Source organism: Ictidomys tridecemlineatus, chromosome 11 (assembly GCF_052094955.1).
Source record: "Ictidomys tridecemlineatus isolate mIctTri1 chromosome 11, mIctTri1.hap1, whole genome shotgun sequence".
Taxonomy (NCBI): Eukaryota; Metazoa; Chordata; class Mammalia; order Rodentia; family Sciuridae; genus Ictidomys; species Ictidomys tridecemlineatus.
Window position 1 is genome coordinate 71,965,229 of NC_135487.1, and position 16,384 is coordinate 71,981,612.

General features: G+C 39.0%; 1 protein-coding gene and 2 long non-coding RNA genes across 8 annotated transcripts in view; 2 read left to right on the forward strand and 1 right to left on the reverse strand.

Moving 5' to 3' along the window:
* Window positions 1-8,709, reverse strand: part of Kyat3 (kynurenine aminotransferase 3) — a 48,329-nt gene extending 39,620 nt beyond the window's left edge. For 2 of the 4 annotated variants that reach the window (XM_078026660.1, XM_078026661.1), the window contains exon 1: window positions 8,424-8,707. Coding sequence is in view for 2 of the 4 variants with exons in the window: in XM_021735817.3 (XP_021591492.2) it covers window positions 2,113-2,211 (99 nt within the window). In the remaining 2 variants the exon portion in view is untranslated. Of the gene's footprint in view, window positions 1-2,112; window positions 2,213-8,423 lie in introns of all 4 variants that reach the window. The other 2 variants (XM_021735817.3, XM_005339116.5) reach the window with 2 other exon arrangements.
* Window positions 1-16,384, forward strand: part of LOC120890825 (uncharacterized) — a 90,701-nt gene that overhangs the window by 631 nt on the left and 73,686 nt on the right. For all 3 annotated transcript variants that reach the window (XR_013427888.1, XR_013427887.1, XR_013427889.1), the window contains exon 2: window positions 4,965-5,076. This is a non-coding gene — a long non-coding RNA (uncharacterized LOC120890825). The remainder of the gene's footprint in view (window positions 1-4,964; window positions 5,077-16,384) is intronic.
* LOC144368110 (uncharacterized) lies at window positions 8,537-9,424 on the forward strand. Its single transcript, XR_013427890.1, has 2 exons — window positions 8,537-9,191; window positions 9,345-9,424. It is a non-coding gene; the product is annotated as an uncharacterized LOC144368110 (long non-coding RNA).

Consider the following 16,384-nt stretch of genomic DNA (forward strand, 5'->3'; position numbering starts at 1 on the left):
CAGAATAAGATGTTTTCATGTAAAGAGCAAATAAAACAAAAGTATAGTCCATTCCACATTCTATTTCCTCTTCATAGTAAATTTTTAATGATTAAGGATGGTGTGGATAAAAAGAAATTTCTAGTGAAGATGAGTTTACAGTAAACTGTCTGGCTGGTTCTGAAAACTCTTTATTTTGAGATGGGTGTCTTGTAAATTGCCCAGGGTGGCCTTGAACTTGCAATGCTGGGGCCTAGTTTCCTTAGCAGTAGGGATTTCAGATGTGGGACACCACACCCAGTTTTACTCTTGCTAACACTGACCATTTGCTGATGAATGGGAAGAATAGTTATTTCTCTCTTTATATATGTGATTATTTTAGATGCAAATCCTCTGAAAAAATGCAGGGACTTTTTTTGATGAGATCCTTAAGAAGGTACTACCATATTAGAAAAGGGTTATCAGTTACTTAAAAATTAAACATAAAGGCGCTGCATAACCCAACCATTCTATTGCTGGGTTTGGAAAGGGTTGAATTGTATCTCAAATAATCTGCAAGTTGGAATAATGCATTGTCAGTGATTCTTGCTGAGGATGGACATCAGAATCACCTGGAAAGATTTTATTTTCAAAAACCCTCCAAACTTACATATCTCAGGATGGATCCTGGGCATGTGTAGTCTAACAAAGTTCCATGAATTATAAGTGCACTGTCACACATGCACCCTTCTTAGTCCCTAGCTTCCTATGATCACCTTGGGTGGGCACACCCTCTTTCATGGTTTTAACCAGCTTTTATGTATGAGAGCACTGACCTGAATCAAGGTAGCTATGCTATCACTAAAGAGGAGGGGAGGAGCAAGATGCTTATGAGACAGTTCATAGTTTTACATGTAGCAGTTAATGATTTTTTTTATGAAAATTTATTTTAAATGTATATAAAAGTAGAGATAAAAATTAGGTGGAACATAGTATTTCTAATATTCTATTGTTATTATTATTATTTTTTTTTACAAAATGTCAATTTGATACAACTTAATCTAATATAAAATACTCCTATACACATAACCTGGATTCAATAATTATCAAGACTTTGTCTCACTTGTGTATCTTTTCCCCTTTTCTCTTCTTTGATTTCTGAGTAATTTTAAAGAAAATCCTGGACCATAACTCATCCTAACCCTATATACTTGGCATGTATCTCTGAAAAATAATGACATTTAAAAAAAAATCACTGCAATGTAATTAACACCTAATTAACAATAACTTTTTGGCATCATTTCATAACCAGACCACATTTACAGTCCTCTGATTTTCTTTAAAAAGATTTTATAAAGAGGCAATTTAAAATTGTTACATAAAAATTGCAGGAAAAAAAATCTTAAAAAAAAAAATTCAGGAGACTAACTTTTTGGACTAACTTTCCCAAGAGAACAAGCTAAAAATCAGCATGGAGGCACATGTGGGTTGCTCTAAAGACCAAGCTGAAACTAAGCTGTTTAGCATCAGGATTAGTGATTAAAGCCAAATTCCCCAAACAAGCCAGTTTCCATTGGCATAATAATGAAGTTCCTCTACCTTAACTGTGCCCCCCACCCCCACACGCACACACTGGTAACCTGCATTGCTAGGAAAGTAACCTTGAAATGACCAATCTAATTTCTTCCTTTCTTGATCCTGCTTTCTTCAGCCCTTTTCTGTCTTTATGACTAACTTGTTCTCCTAGGCCCACTGGAAAACTTAATCCATGAAATGAAATGCTGCCCAATTCTAGAATCAAAATTAAAGCAATTCAGATCTTTAAACAAATTTTTTTTAAAAAAATATTCTCATTTGACAACACATGGGTATAAAGTGTCAAGTTCCTAAATGAGGTCCACACATTGTATTTGGTGGTTATGGTTCATAAATCACTTCTCATCCAGAGCAGTTCCTCTAAACACCCCCTCCTGCTTGTTCCTACTGACTTATAGAAGAAATTGGCTCAGCTATCAATCATGTGGTCTGACCCACATTCTGGATTGGTTTCATTTTCCATGATAACACTTCAAAAATTACCCAAGAAATTGTATCTTTTTTTGAGATTGCAGAATATGTACAATAGTTTGTCAGTCTGTGATAAGTGATACCTACAGCAGAAGTAGAGAATCCAAGGAGCTTTGAAGAATAAATGGTCTTTAGAAATTCTGTTCTACTGCCAAGGGAGCAGAGTCTCCTCTGGGCCAAAATCATGCTACAGGAGAAAAGAAAATTGAAAGAGGCAGTAAATACAGGATAGTTACATCAGTGTTAGACACCTTGCTAGCTAATAGACCACAAACTTATGGAAAATATAAATAGTCATTTAAAAAAAACTTTTAGATGTTAATGAACTTTTACTTTTTTATTATATGTGTAGCTGAGAATTGAACCCAGTGCCTCATACATGCTAGGCAAGCGCTCTACCACTGAGCCACAACCCCAACCCATAAATAGCCATTTCTAATAACTGAATTACCATGACTGTTTCCCTTTGAACTTTCTGTGATGTAACCTTTCATCACTAGAATCATTCTAAAACTTTATTCTTATGCAAATCTGTATTGCGAAAAAAATGAGCAAGTTATCATAGTTAAAATGGAGTTTGTGTCAACCTTAACAAAAAACCAAGTAAATAAAGCTGGGAGCTTATGAAGAAAAGGGTCTTATGCAGTACCACCTCATATTAACTATCAAAAAAGCTAGTGTGAAGCTGGGCTTGTGGCTCAATAGTAGAGTTCTTGCCTAACATGTGTGAGGCACTGCATTCGATTCTTAGCACTGCACATAAATAAATGAACAAAATAAAGAACCATCAGCATCTAAAAAAATATTTTAAAAAAATGCTGACGTGGTGACACACACCTGTAATCCCAGCTAGTTGGGAGGCTGAGGCAGAAGGATCAAATTCAAGGCCAGCTTGGGCAATTTAGCAAGACCCTTTCTACCCACCGCCCCCCCCAAAAAAAAAGAAAGAAAGAAAAAAGAAAAAAAGGCTAGGCTGAGGATGTAGCTCAGTGATAGAGCACATCCTTGGCTGAAATCCCCATATGGGGGATGGAAAAAAGATTCTACTCAGAGATTATTCTCTCAAGTATATTAGACTGCTGTGCCAGTGGATGGCATTCCTCTATTTCTCATAGTTAATCAAACCTTACACAAGGGATATAATCTGTGGACTCAAAGGGTCCACTGAAGCTAAGGGTACAGAAGCTTGAGCTGTGTAAAATAATACAATAGATGTTTCTTAGAAATGGAGGGTGTAGTTCAGTGGCACAGTATGTGCTTACCATGCATGAAGCTCTAGGTGCAATCCCTACCACCATCAAAAAAAAAAAAAAAAAAAAAAGAATCTAAAATCCTGCTCTCATCAATAAAATCTCAACTTAAAAGATTGCTTCTAAAAAGGTCTTCTCTGCCCATGTAGCCTGTCATAGCCTCTCAGATATTTGTGTTACACAAGCATATTAATAATTCTCTGTAGAGCATTTATTGTTTGGCTGGTTACTCATTTACTCATTGACCAATTTAGAACGTAAACTAAATCCATCAGGAAGGACCCGGTGTGTTAAATTCACCACTGTGGAGAGGACATGGTGGCTCATACCTCTAATCTAGCAGGGGGGAAGGCTGAGGCAAGAGGATTGCAAGTTCAAAGCCAGCCTGAGCAATTTAGCGAGACCCAGTCTTTAAGTAACACTGGCTGGGGATGTGGCTCAGTGGCTAAGTGCCCTTGGGTTCAATCCCAGGTACAAAAAGAAAAAAAAAAAAATCACTACTTTATTATGTATCACACTCTGCATTCAACTAAATAATTGTTGGTTGATTAAATTAACCTGTGAAATCACATTGAAAATCAATGATTTAATGTAGCTATTTATGAGAAAATTCTTTTTGAAATATTACCTTTTTGTAAACAGTTGCCCATTACATTTTATGTCTTTCAAGACTAAGGCAAGGTTTCATGAATCTAGACATGATTATTCTTGTGACACTAGCTGTTTGGAAAAAAGTTAAAAATATTTTGTGTGTGTATGTGTGTGTGTGTGTGGTATATGCTAGACAAGTGCTGTACCACTGAGCTACATCCCCAGCCCTTTTAAAATTGTATTTTGAGCTAGGCACCATGGTGCCAAGCCATTTCGGATGCTGAGACAGGAGAATTGCAAGTTCAAAGTTAGCCTCAGCAATTTAGTGAGACTCTGTCTTAAATAATAAAAAGGGCTGGGAATGTGGCTCAGTAGAAAAGTGCTCCTGGCTTCAATCTCTGGTACCACAGAAAAAGAAACTAATTTTGAGACAGGTTCTTGCTAAATTGTCAAGAGTGGTCTTGAATTTACATCCTCTTACCTCAGCCTCCAGAGAATCTGGGATTACAGGCATGGAAAAAGATATTAATTAGACTAGACTGTACAGGAAAGATATTACCAAAAAACAGGAACTATGTTGAACAATCATCAGTATAAGATTAATTTTAGGACAATAATTTTTTTCAGCAAATAAATGCCCATTTGAGTTCAGCCTGATGTCTTTGGTATTTAAACAAAGTATAAACAAAATATTTTCTTGCAAGTAGAAAAATGAGAGAAAAATGTTTTAACTTCTTGAGATAAACAAAGGGGGAGAAAAGGACTGAGATTATTGGGACAACTTCTATTCAAAAAAGGTTTCTGTCTTGGGCTGGGGATGTGGCTCAAGCGGTAACATGCTCGCCTGGCATGAGCAGAGCGCTGGGTTAGATCCTCAACACCACATAAAGATGTTGGGTCCATCAAAAACTAAAAAATAAATATTAAAAAATTCTCTCTCTCTCTAAAAAGAAAAAAAAAAGTTTCTGTCCCTGCACAAGTCGCTGACTTGCTGAACCTGATGTCTGTTTTTCATATTCTTTTCCCCTCTTCAAATTAGCTAAATAAATCAATCTTCTACCTCACTGATGTTATTTATCTATTTTTCCCCCCAAACAGATCAATCAATGAATCCCTGGCTCAAAGGTAATCTCAGAAGATTCTGTTAAGTCACACTGGTTGGTCACCTGTGGGTTCAGGCTGCTGCTCAGAAGATGAGATTTCCCCTCAGGTAGGGTGCACCATGCCCTTGAACCTCCAGGTCTCAGTAACCATCTTAGGAAGTTGCCACTCCATCTATCTGTTTTAATCTAGAAATTTCAAAGCCAAAACCCTGCATCCCTCTCCCTTACTCTTCTACAGCACATCACCTCCATAATCGGATGTACCCCTTGGTTAACTGACCTGTCATTTTCTTTCACTTTCCAAACCTTTCACTATATATTTGGAACAGCTGAACCATGATCAGCATATTCAATTGTATTTTTGTTCTTAGAGTAGTCCACCTCTTTGCTTTAACTTGAATTTTATTGTTTCCCCAAAACACCAAGTCTATGTTCTCAGCATTGCCTTTTTATAGGCTCTATATACTTTTTTTTTTCTCATTCTCTCACTATTAATTCTAATGCCTTCAGAGATGACCCATTAAACAAGAACTTACTAGTTCTTTATAACAAGAATACCTAAAGTCTACTCTTAGCAATTTTCAATTTTATAAAATATTCATATTAACCGTAGTCAACTACCTCTTTCCTGCTGTTTGGCCATTGATACTATTCTCTGGATGGCTTCACTAATGTTATCTCCTGACCTGCAGATAACTTCCTATCATTCATTAAGGAGATGTCTTTAGGCAACCGTTTTCTTCTCAACCCCAAGAACTGTGATTATTCTAGGTAATTCTAATGCCTTCAGAGATGACCCATTAAACAACTGACACTCCCCTTCTCTGTTGCTCTTGTCCTCTGTTCCACTTTGGTCACTCGTTCCTACAGCCATACTCTGTACCTTGCCACCCCAATACATTTAATTTTAAAATAATTAATTGAAGCATTTTTCTCCTCAACCATTGTTTTAGTCAGCCTTTTTGCTGCTGTGACTAGGACAATTTTAGGGGAAGAAAAGTTTATTTTGTGGCTCAAAATTTCAGAGATCTCAGTCCAAAGCAGCTGGCTGCATTCCTCCGGGTTCTAGGTTAGGCTGAACATCATGGCAGAAGAGTATGGGTAGAAGGAAGCAGCTCACATGACGATCAGATATCAGAGAGAGAGAGAGAGAGACTCTACTCACCAGATACAAAATAAATACCCCAAAGCCATGCCCCCCAATGCTCACCTCCTCCAGCCACACTCTACCTGCCTTCAGCTACCACTCAGTTAATCCCTATGAGGGGATTAATTCACTGACTGGGTTAAGGCTCTCATAACCCAATCATTTGTTCTCTACACCTTCTTGCATTGTTTCACGTGAGCTTTTGGGGGACACCTCACATCTAAAACACAACAACCATAAACTCCTCATCCTTCAACTTGCCTAATTATTCCAACTTTCAGTATTCTTCACTATCACCAACATCTTCAGGAAGTTTCCTCTCCTTTTTTCCAATCAGTCTCACCTTCCTTTATTTCCAAGTTTACATGACAATTTCTCCACATTAACAAGGCTCTTGATAATGCTCTAAGTCCTTTTGGTTTTCGTTCATGTTTGTAAAAAACCTAGCTCTGGTTGAACTCAACCAGTGTCTGTTTTCCCATAATCCATTCAGCTGTGGACTGCTGAAGAAAACCTCATGGATAGATTTTCTGGTTACACCACAAATTCATATGGTCATCAGTCTCAAATTGGCCCTCGACACTTTCCAGCATTTCTACTATATTTTATAGGCTATACTTTTATACTAAAAAAGGATATGGATATATATATATATATACATATATATGTGATATATATAATATGTATATATACATACACACATATGTGCATGTGTACATATATATATATATATATACATATAATATATTAGCTTATTTTGCTATCTATCTAGTCTCCAATAAGCAAAATAAACAAATTTGAATGTCATCAAAAGTCGGAAAAAAATCAAAAGGAATCTGATGTCTAATTCTTAGTAATATTTTCAGTTCATTTTTCTAGTTTCTCCCAAAAAACAATATTCTATGAAGAAAACAAGGCAAATGTGAATCAGAGTGATCGAGTCAATCTTTTTAAAAAAATTTATTTTATTTATTTATTGTTTTAATCTAGTCAACCTTATCATGATGTATTGTACATAAGGTAAACTGCACCTTCGAATACACATGGTCAATAGAAAAGTCAAACAGTCAATTTATTATCACTGGAATAGACTGTTTAAAGGCAGAAGGTATAGATTTAGAGGTGATCCAAAGCTGAGAAAGGCTCAAAGATAGGCAAACAGTCAAAATAAATTTGAAAAAAGTTGTTAATGCTCTGGATTTAAATTCAAATTATGACATTATAACTGCATATGGGGTAGGAAGGAAGAAACTTAGTTAATTTGACCAAGTCCAGAATGCTCAGGCTAACTACAACTTCAAGGAATAGTAACAAGAGGCAACCGCAGAAAGGACTAGTGTTAAAGCACAGTACAGAATGTTAACAAAAGTCTGGCCAAGAGAGATTGTTTTTACTTCATGCTCTACCTGTTAGTCTGCTTCTAAAATGCTTATAAGGCTTACTGATTGCGACAGAGGGTGACCAAGGTGCTGCAGAGGGTGAACAAGGTGCTGGCTGCGAAAATACAGTGGAAAGAAGTCTCAAAGCCATGTCATTACAGCAAGAGTGGAACTTTAATTTAAAGCTAATTGGCCCAGATTTAAGGGGCATCATACAGAAGTTGCTGAAATGCTGTTATATGAAGTGGGATTCGTATAATTATGAAGTTCTCCAAAGGTAAAAAGCATAGCTGACTGGTGAAAGTTAGCAAGCATCAGGTTTTAGACATTAGGTAAAATTCCCTAAACAGTGAGCAAGATGTCCCAATTCTCTCTTAGACAGCGCCTAGGAGATCGCGGGTGGGAGGCAGGTGTTTTGCAATAGTCAGAGGTTCAGAAGTCTAGAATGGTTCGGACCCCAGAAGCAACAAGATTGGTCGTCTGCTTTTCTCCTTTCAAAACTTCGGATTTCACTAAGATTCACTTATGTAGCAAGTTAACAGCCTTTGTTTCCCTTTTCAAAATTTTAGAATTCGGTTAAGAATGAGTTGGAGTCAGTGTTGTACTTCCAGATTGCTTTTCCAAATGCCCGAATGGCAAAATCAAGGGTAAAAGGTTCAAGACGTTGGCTGGGTCCAGGGTACCCCCACTGCGAGGTCACTCATCTTGGCATTATTCCTTCTCTAGAGAAAAGGGTTAATCCCAGGGCGGACCCTCTGAGGCCGCTCTGGCAGTCAGTCAAATCCGGGTCCAGGGTCCAGTCGCCCGCTGGTGCCTCGGTTCTGCAGGGCGAGTTCGAGTCAGATGGACATCCAGCTCCCACCCTGCCCTCTGCAAGCCGGTACCGCCACGCCACCGCGCACCGCGTGGCCGCATCCAGCACACTTACCTAGCTTCCCGGGGCTCCAATCCCGCAACGGAGTGAGGAATATTGGAAACGATTTGAACGTCCGGGCGGAGGCAGGAGGGATAAACTCGGGTCCCGGATTGGCTGCAAGGTTGGCGGATCCCGGACTAGAGTCGCCAGATCGCTCAAGATGGGGGGTGGAGGTTGCGGAGCTACCGGGAGAGCGGGGGCGGGCCGGAGGCGGGCCTGGATGTGGCCCGGGATTGGCTCCGGGGTCTGGACCGAAGGTACAGATTGGCTGCGAGATCCGCCCGGCTCCGGAATGGGGCCACAAGGCAAGGCACCGGAGTTAGGGGGCGGGGTGGGGGCGTGGACTGGGGTACGCGTGAAGATTGGATAAGGAATGCCAAAGGCCGGGTGCTCGGATTGGATACGTGTGACTGATGAGGGAGGGCTGCAGACCAGGACGGATTGCGCAGGGCTGAAGACAAAGGCTGGTTTAGAAGGAGGGTTGGCTCCTGCCCCCACAACTTGGTCACAGAGTGGATTTAGGTTTGGAAAGTAGCGAGAAAAAAACGAGCCTGAAGAATGTGAGAAAAAGGGTTGGAGATGTAGAGGTGTTTGTCATCTGCGATGGGATGAGGGACTAGGAACTTTACCTTTTTGAACAATAAAATGAGTTTCATCAAAGAACTGAGAATAAAGGAGGCAGATATACGACTCTTGAAAAAATTAAGAACGAAAATGGACTAGGAAAAAAGGAAAGGACGTCATAGGTCACTTCTTTGGGGTGGGCAATGCTAGCGAAAGGTGAGTTTCTGTCAAGTTTCAAGTTGCATGTTTAGATTTTCTTTCATGTATATGCATATATTTAATTTTCTCTCAGTACCGGGGATTGAAGATCGAGGTGCTCTACCACTGAGCAACATCCCCAGACTTTTATATTTTTCATTTTGAAACAAGGTCTCACGAAGTTGCCTGGGCTGACCTGGAATTTGCCATCCTTCTGCTTCAGCCGCCAAAGTCCCTGGGATTCCAGGCATGTGCCCCAAAGCCCTGGCTATCTTTCTCTTTAATTGTAAGAAGTCTAGATGATAGAGGGAGTAGCATCAGCATTGTTATTTAGGCCTAGAGGAAAGAGCGACAATAATCTTTGTTGGAAGGAATGTCCTGTAGATGGCACAATGATTTTTTTTTTCTGTGTTGAGGTAAGATTATAAAAATGATCTTGCTTGTTGTCACTTTATCCTGATCACAGAATGACTTTATCCGATGTTGGTATTCTGTTGAGATCCCTCTGTTTCACCAGAAACACCGTGGCAAGTGCCCAACAGCATTAGGTTGTTCAGTTCCCTTGAGAACAAAATAAAAGATTTTAGCAAGCCTCATTATCTGGAAATGCTTCTCAGGGGGTATCTGTGACTTCTGGCTCAAAGAATGAGGCAGGCAAACCTACCTTTTCCTTTACCTCATAACCCTAGAATAGGGCTAAGAGAGACCCATTCTAGAAAGACAGTTAAAACAGGCTGTCTGTTAAACTGTCTAAAGACAGTTAAAACTGCTTTTAGCAATTTTTTTGGCACATGCCTGGAATCCCAGGGACTTTGGCGGCTGAAGCAGAAGGATGGCAAGTTCCAGATCAGCCTAGGCAAACTAAAGCAGTTTCCACCTTTCATCCCTGGTATGGTTTAAATATTAGGTGTCCACCAAAAGTTCACCGGTGAGACAATGCAAGAAGGTTTAGAGGTAAAATGTTTGGGTTGTGAGCCCTTTAACCCAATTGGTGAATTGATTTGGATAAGGATTAACTGGGCAGTAGCAATAGGCAATCAGGGAATGGCAGGAGGAGGTAGGTCATTGGTGACTTGCCTTTGAGAGATGTGTTTTTGTGAAGTCTCTACTTCCTGGTGCCATGTCCCCAACTGTTTTCCTCCACCACACACTTGGGCCATGGTGTTCTGCCTCATCTCAGGCCATCTATAAACTGAGACTTCTGAAACCAGGAGACCCACAATAAACTTTTATTCCTCTAATTGTTCCTCTCAGATCTTTTTTGGCCCAGTGGCTAAAAAGCTAAGTAAAACTTTCCTTAAGGAATTATGTTTAAATTTATATTGTTTTAATTTTAGTTTAAGTTGTTATCTAAATGTTATAGACCACCAAAAAATTATATTTGATTTTCACCTTATGTAAGTAATTTAAGTGAAAGTATTTGTGTGTGTATTAGAATATTAAATTAATGCTTTTGTATAGCCAGGAAATAATAGCTATATAAACATTAGTTTAAATGTTTCAAAACCTCAGTAGATTTCCCCATAGTAATTCTGGTCAGGGGGGGCTGGGGTTGTGGCTCAACGATAGAGCACTCATCTAGTACGTGCGAGGCCCTGGGTTTGATTCTCAACACTACATAAAAATAAAATAACAAAATAAAGGTATTGTGTCCAACTACAACTAAAAAATAAATATTAAAAAAAAAAGAAATTCTGGTCAGGGTAAGTAAGGTCTATTTAGTATTTGTTTGTTTATCCACATATATGTTAGGGTAGATTTATAGCAACTTAATGATTAGCATTTGTTATTTGAACCAATCAGTTAGTTTGTCTTTGTAGTCTTAGAAAAATTTTTTAAAAGGGAAAGATAGTTTGGTAAGAAAATGACATTCAAAAAAATATGGGCCCTATTTGTAAACTATAATTGTAAAAAATGTCCTTGGCAAAAACTCTAGGTGTAGAGCTTCTGGCTAATAGTGTCAGAAAATGTCAACACATAGGTGAGCGTTGTGGGGTTAGAAACCTGGTACAATTGTTCTTCTAAGGAAAGTACCAGGTTTCTTTCTCAGTATGACTGCTTCTGGATTTCCTGGTCCACATTCATAATGGAGTTCTTAGCTCCCTGAGGTCTCTCTCACAGGCTTCTGTAGGTTTGCAAACTACAGAAACTCCTGGAGAGTTTCTATGGGGTCTTCTCTTTTGTTCCCTCAGTTTGTCATAGTGAGCAGTGACCTTTCGGCATTACTGATGGAACAAAATATTGCTACATGCTTCATGCCAGGTAGATCCCTAAAGCAGTGTCAGGAGTATAAAAGTCAACACCAGCTTCTTTAGGTCCTTAAAGAGGGGATAATGATGAAAGTTTTCTGGGGAGTGGAGAGAGAGGAAAAGACAATATAAGTTATTTTCAACTTCCTGAAATACTCAATATGATGTTTTATAATCAAATGGCAAACTTTCAGGAATAAGCATTAGGAATGGATTTGGGATTATATAACCATGTATATAAGATGTTCATAAGTTAAAAAGCATTTATTTGTATGAAGTGTTTACTATGTGCCTGGTGCCTTTTTAGACTATGTTGATGCTGTGATTAAAACAAAACAAAACACCCTCCCTGCCTACTGGGACTTGTAGTCTGCTGAGGGAGATCTGGAGTAAGTTTGAACAAACTCATGGGTAATATAAGGGAGTGGTAGATTTTGCAAAGAAAGATTAAAAAAAAAAAAAAGGCTAGCCAGTAGATGGAACTCATTGCTTTCTTAATTTCTTTCATGTACTTGCTGTACTCAACCAGGCAGGGATGTTTTATATTATTAAAGTTGTGTTTGGATGGAGTTGGTAGGTTCTCTCTCATATTCTCTCTCTCCCCTCCCGATTTTTATTCCTTTTCTTCTGATAAACAGAAATATGGTTGAGACACATTAAGGAGTTGTAATGATGTAGTGTGATGTAGCCCTTCCTAGATCAGAGCTATCCTCTTACCCCAATTTCTTGGGTATTTAATGTTCTGTATTTATTTGTTTAAAATCTGTACTCACCACTAGACTGTTAGCTCCTTAAGAGGGGAACCACAACTCTGTTTCACAGTCCTTGACAGAGTACCATGTAAATATTCAACCAAGTCCCTTGAATGAATGGATCCCTAAGCCTAAGCAATTACTGGTTTTGTGTTTGTTTGGGGTATTTTTGTGTGAATTTTTAAAATCCTATTAAACTTCCTAGGGGAACAATTTTGGAATTAATATAGGAAAAAGATTTCTATAATTAAAAACAGGAGAGTTTGCCTGTCTATAAGGAAAATAAAAGGAGACACGGAGACAATATGCAGAGACAGGAAAAGAATGCCCCCCCCCAAGCAACCATGTTTATTTATATCAAAAAGTTACATTAGGCCATTAGCGCCATGACTGCATTATTATTTAGTATTTCTTTAAACCCAGGTGTTGAATATCTGAGATCAAATCCTAGGCTGATAAGACACAGAGCTTCTTCTCCAAGGACAGACGGTACCATGGCAACTAGATACTGCGCCTATATTAGTTATCTTACCAGCTTCAAGGAGAAACTACCAAGCATTCCAAGTGTAGGAAACAGAGTGCCAGTTACCACGCCTCCCTCACTCCCTCACCCCAAGGGAGTTTGCTCACCAGAGGAACGCTTCCTTGTACATTTCCACGGTCAGAATACCTACACCTGTCTTCTGTGCCTTCCTTTCTATGAAAGATGTCCCAGGGGCTGGAGAAAGTGGGATACGTGTGGGCTTGACAGGCACCTTGTTTTACATTCTTCATTCTGGGATGTATTTTTTCCTCTTTCTATTTGTAAAAAAGCCAGACACACATCCAGCTTATTTAATATTTAATTGCCCACTGGAACTTAAGCAATGCGAGACACATGCCTTTATCAGGGCTAACTCTAGAAAGAGGGTCTTGAGCTGGATTCTTCACAGGACCTCCTAGTGTTCCTGGATCTGAGGGGCAAACATTCAGTCGCTCATCAAATATGATATTAGCTGTAGGGTTTTTTTTTGTAGATGCCTTTTTTTTCAGCTTAAAGAAGTTTACTTTGACTACTACATACTGAATTTCTTATTATAAATGGCGTCATATTTTCTCAGGCTTTCATGTGGTTATTTATCGCCATCTATCCTAGCTGGTGATCTAACGCTGGGTTCACAAAATCTGACTATTCCAATAACTTAAGAAAATAACAAAGAAAGCATGCAAACACACAGACATACCTTTTCAAAATCCATGTTGGCTCTCCGACCTTAAGGGTCTGTGGAAAAAGAGCTGGCCACTGGAATTATTTATTCTTCTATAGGGGACACATGAGGGGAGCTCCATGGAACATTCTATCCCAAAAAGGGCAAAGAGGAGTAAAAAGAACAGGTGAATGTAACTCAACCCCAGCGGGTAACACCTATTCCTGGAGCCATGCCTTGTTATTCAAGATGGGGTGACACCGAAGTTGCTGGAATCTGGCACTACCATGCCAGACTGAAGGCAATAATTGTTCAGAACCCGGTGCATCAGGACTTAATGGCATCTGCAGCTCCCAACAGTTATTTATATAACTATGTGGTTTTTAAATACTTTTTCTTCTTCTTAGGCTTTTATAGTATGATGAATTATATTAATTTTTGAACCAGCCTTGCATTTGGGATAAATGCCACTTTAAAAGAAAAATTAGAGCATTATAATTATATAAAGTAGTTTGGATTCATTTTGACAAAATCATATATGCATGGAATTATGTACTTTATTTCAATTCCCATTCCCCTCACCTTTCCTTCCTCCTTCATCCCCCATTCTCCTTTCTGTACTCCACTAATCTTCCTCTTACTGATTTATTTATTTGTTTTTGATTGGTGCTCTCTGCATATACATAAAGGTGGAATTCACTGTGGTGTATTTATAGATGCATTAGTATGGTTTTGTTGAATTCATTCAGCAAGATATTGAGTGATATTCAGCAAGATGTCAGCAAGATCCCATTCAACTGAGCTATATTGTTTTTGTATGCTGCTGGGTTTGATTTGCCAACATTTTGGGGGGGGCTGGAGGGGTTAACCAGGGATTAAACCCAGGGATGCTTAACCACTGAGTCACATCTCCAGCCCTTTTTTATATTTCATTTGGAGACAGGATCTCGCTGAATTGCTTAGGGCCTTGCTAAATTGCTGAGGCTGGCCTTGAACTTAAGATCCTCCTGCCTCAACCTCCCCAGCAGCTGGGATTACAGGCATGTACCACCATGCCCAGCGTGATTTGCCAACAATTTTGTTGAGGAGTTTTGCATCTATAATCCTGAGGGATTTTGGTCTGTAGATTTTTTATTTGTCTGATTTTGATACTAGGATAATGCTGTCCTCACAGAAGAAGTGGGGAATCCCTCCTCTTGTATTTTCTGAAAGAAAGTTGTATAGAAATTATTTCTTTAAATGTTTAGTAAATCTTGCCAGTAAGAGAAGCCATCAGGATCTGGGAAATTATTTTTCAGATTTTTTAAAACTATGAATCCAATTTCTTGAGAAGTTATAGGGTAATTCATGTTATCTGCTTTATCTTGAGTTGGTCTTAGTACTAGATGATTTTGAAGAATTGTTTCATTTATTTGAATTGTCAAAATGCTGCACATAGAGTTGTTAGAATGTCAATTTTTTAATCTGCTTATTTGATACATCCAAGATTAAAAGGATTTTTTTTTTTTCCTTTTGGTATTGGGGATTGAACCCAGGAGTGCTTTATTTTGAGATGGGTCTTACTAAATGCTGAGGCTGGCCTTGAACTTGGATCCTCTTGCCTTAGTGTTTTAGTCAGCTTTTTCACTGCTGGGAGTGAAAAGACCAGACCAGCACAATTGTAGAGGAGGAAAATTTTTTTGAGGGCTCACAGTTTCAGAGGTGTCAGTGCATAGAAGTCCAGTACCATTCTTTGGGGGCTCCAACTGAGGCTGAACATCACAGGGAAGAGTGTGGTGGAAAGAAGCAGCTCACATGACAATCAGAAAGCAGAGAGAGAGGTCTCCACTTGCCAGATACAAATAGATAACCAAAGCCATGCTGCCAATTCCCACCTCCTCCAGCCACACCCTACCACTTCAGTTACCACTTAGTTAATCAATATCAGGAGATTAATTCACTGATTGGGTTAAAGCTCTCACAACCCAATCATTTCTCCTCTGAACCTTCTTGCATAGTCTCACAGATAAGCTTTTGGGGAACACCTTACATCAATACCATAACACTTACTCTTCCAAATTGCTAGGATTACAGGCATGCAACACATTCAGTAGGGTTTCTTAAATCATTATGTGTGTTTTTATTTTTTGGTAGATATACTTCCTTTAGCTTAGTTGATTCTCAAGCCTGGACAGTTGTGAGACAGGTTCCAATGAGGGATTTTCTGTGCCTTTGTCAAGATCTCAGAATTTGAAATGTTTCCTCCCCATCGATCCTCTTAGATCAGGGTAGTTCATATTTTCTTTCACTAATATACAGAAAGAAAAGTAGCAACCTATTACTTAAATGAGAAAAGATATACTTTTCTTAACTTTAAATATTTTGACACAGGAACACCATAGGATCAGGAAATGGAGGTCTCAGTCTGGGGCAGTGCTCACAGACTTCAAGTGTATATAACCTGGCATTGTCCTTCTCTTGGGATTACTGATGACTCTCTCAGAGTGCTACCTGTGTAGGAAAGTTAGGGAAGGAGCCGGGCACAGTGTCCCATGCCTTTAATCCCAGCTAAATAGGAGGATTTCAAATTCGAGGCCAGCCCTAGCAATTTGGTGAGACCCTGTCACAAAATAAAAAAATAAAAACGCTGGGCATGTAGCTCAGGAGTAAAGTGCCCCTGGGTTCAAACCCCAGTACTGGAAGAAAAAAAAAAAAAAAAAAAAGGTTGGAGGGGAAGGTTAAGAAACCAGGGGATCTAGGGAATCTTAGTAAGTTGACTTTAATGCATGGCAGCACACTGGTGACAACAACATGTTTCCTAAGGAGAGGCATACATACATTTTATGCCTTGTGATACTATGGAAAAAGCATGACATCAAGAATCAGATGACTCAGAATTGATCTTGACTTTGATGCTATCAAGTTAAGTAGGAAGTGACTTAGTCTTGCCAACTTTCAACTTTTCTACCTTCCATGGTTAATAAAGCAATCATTACTAGGTTTTGAAGACAGAATTACTCTTTTTTGCCAGGAAATTTTTTCAA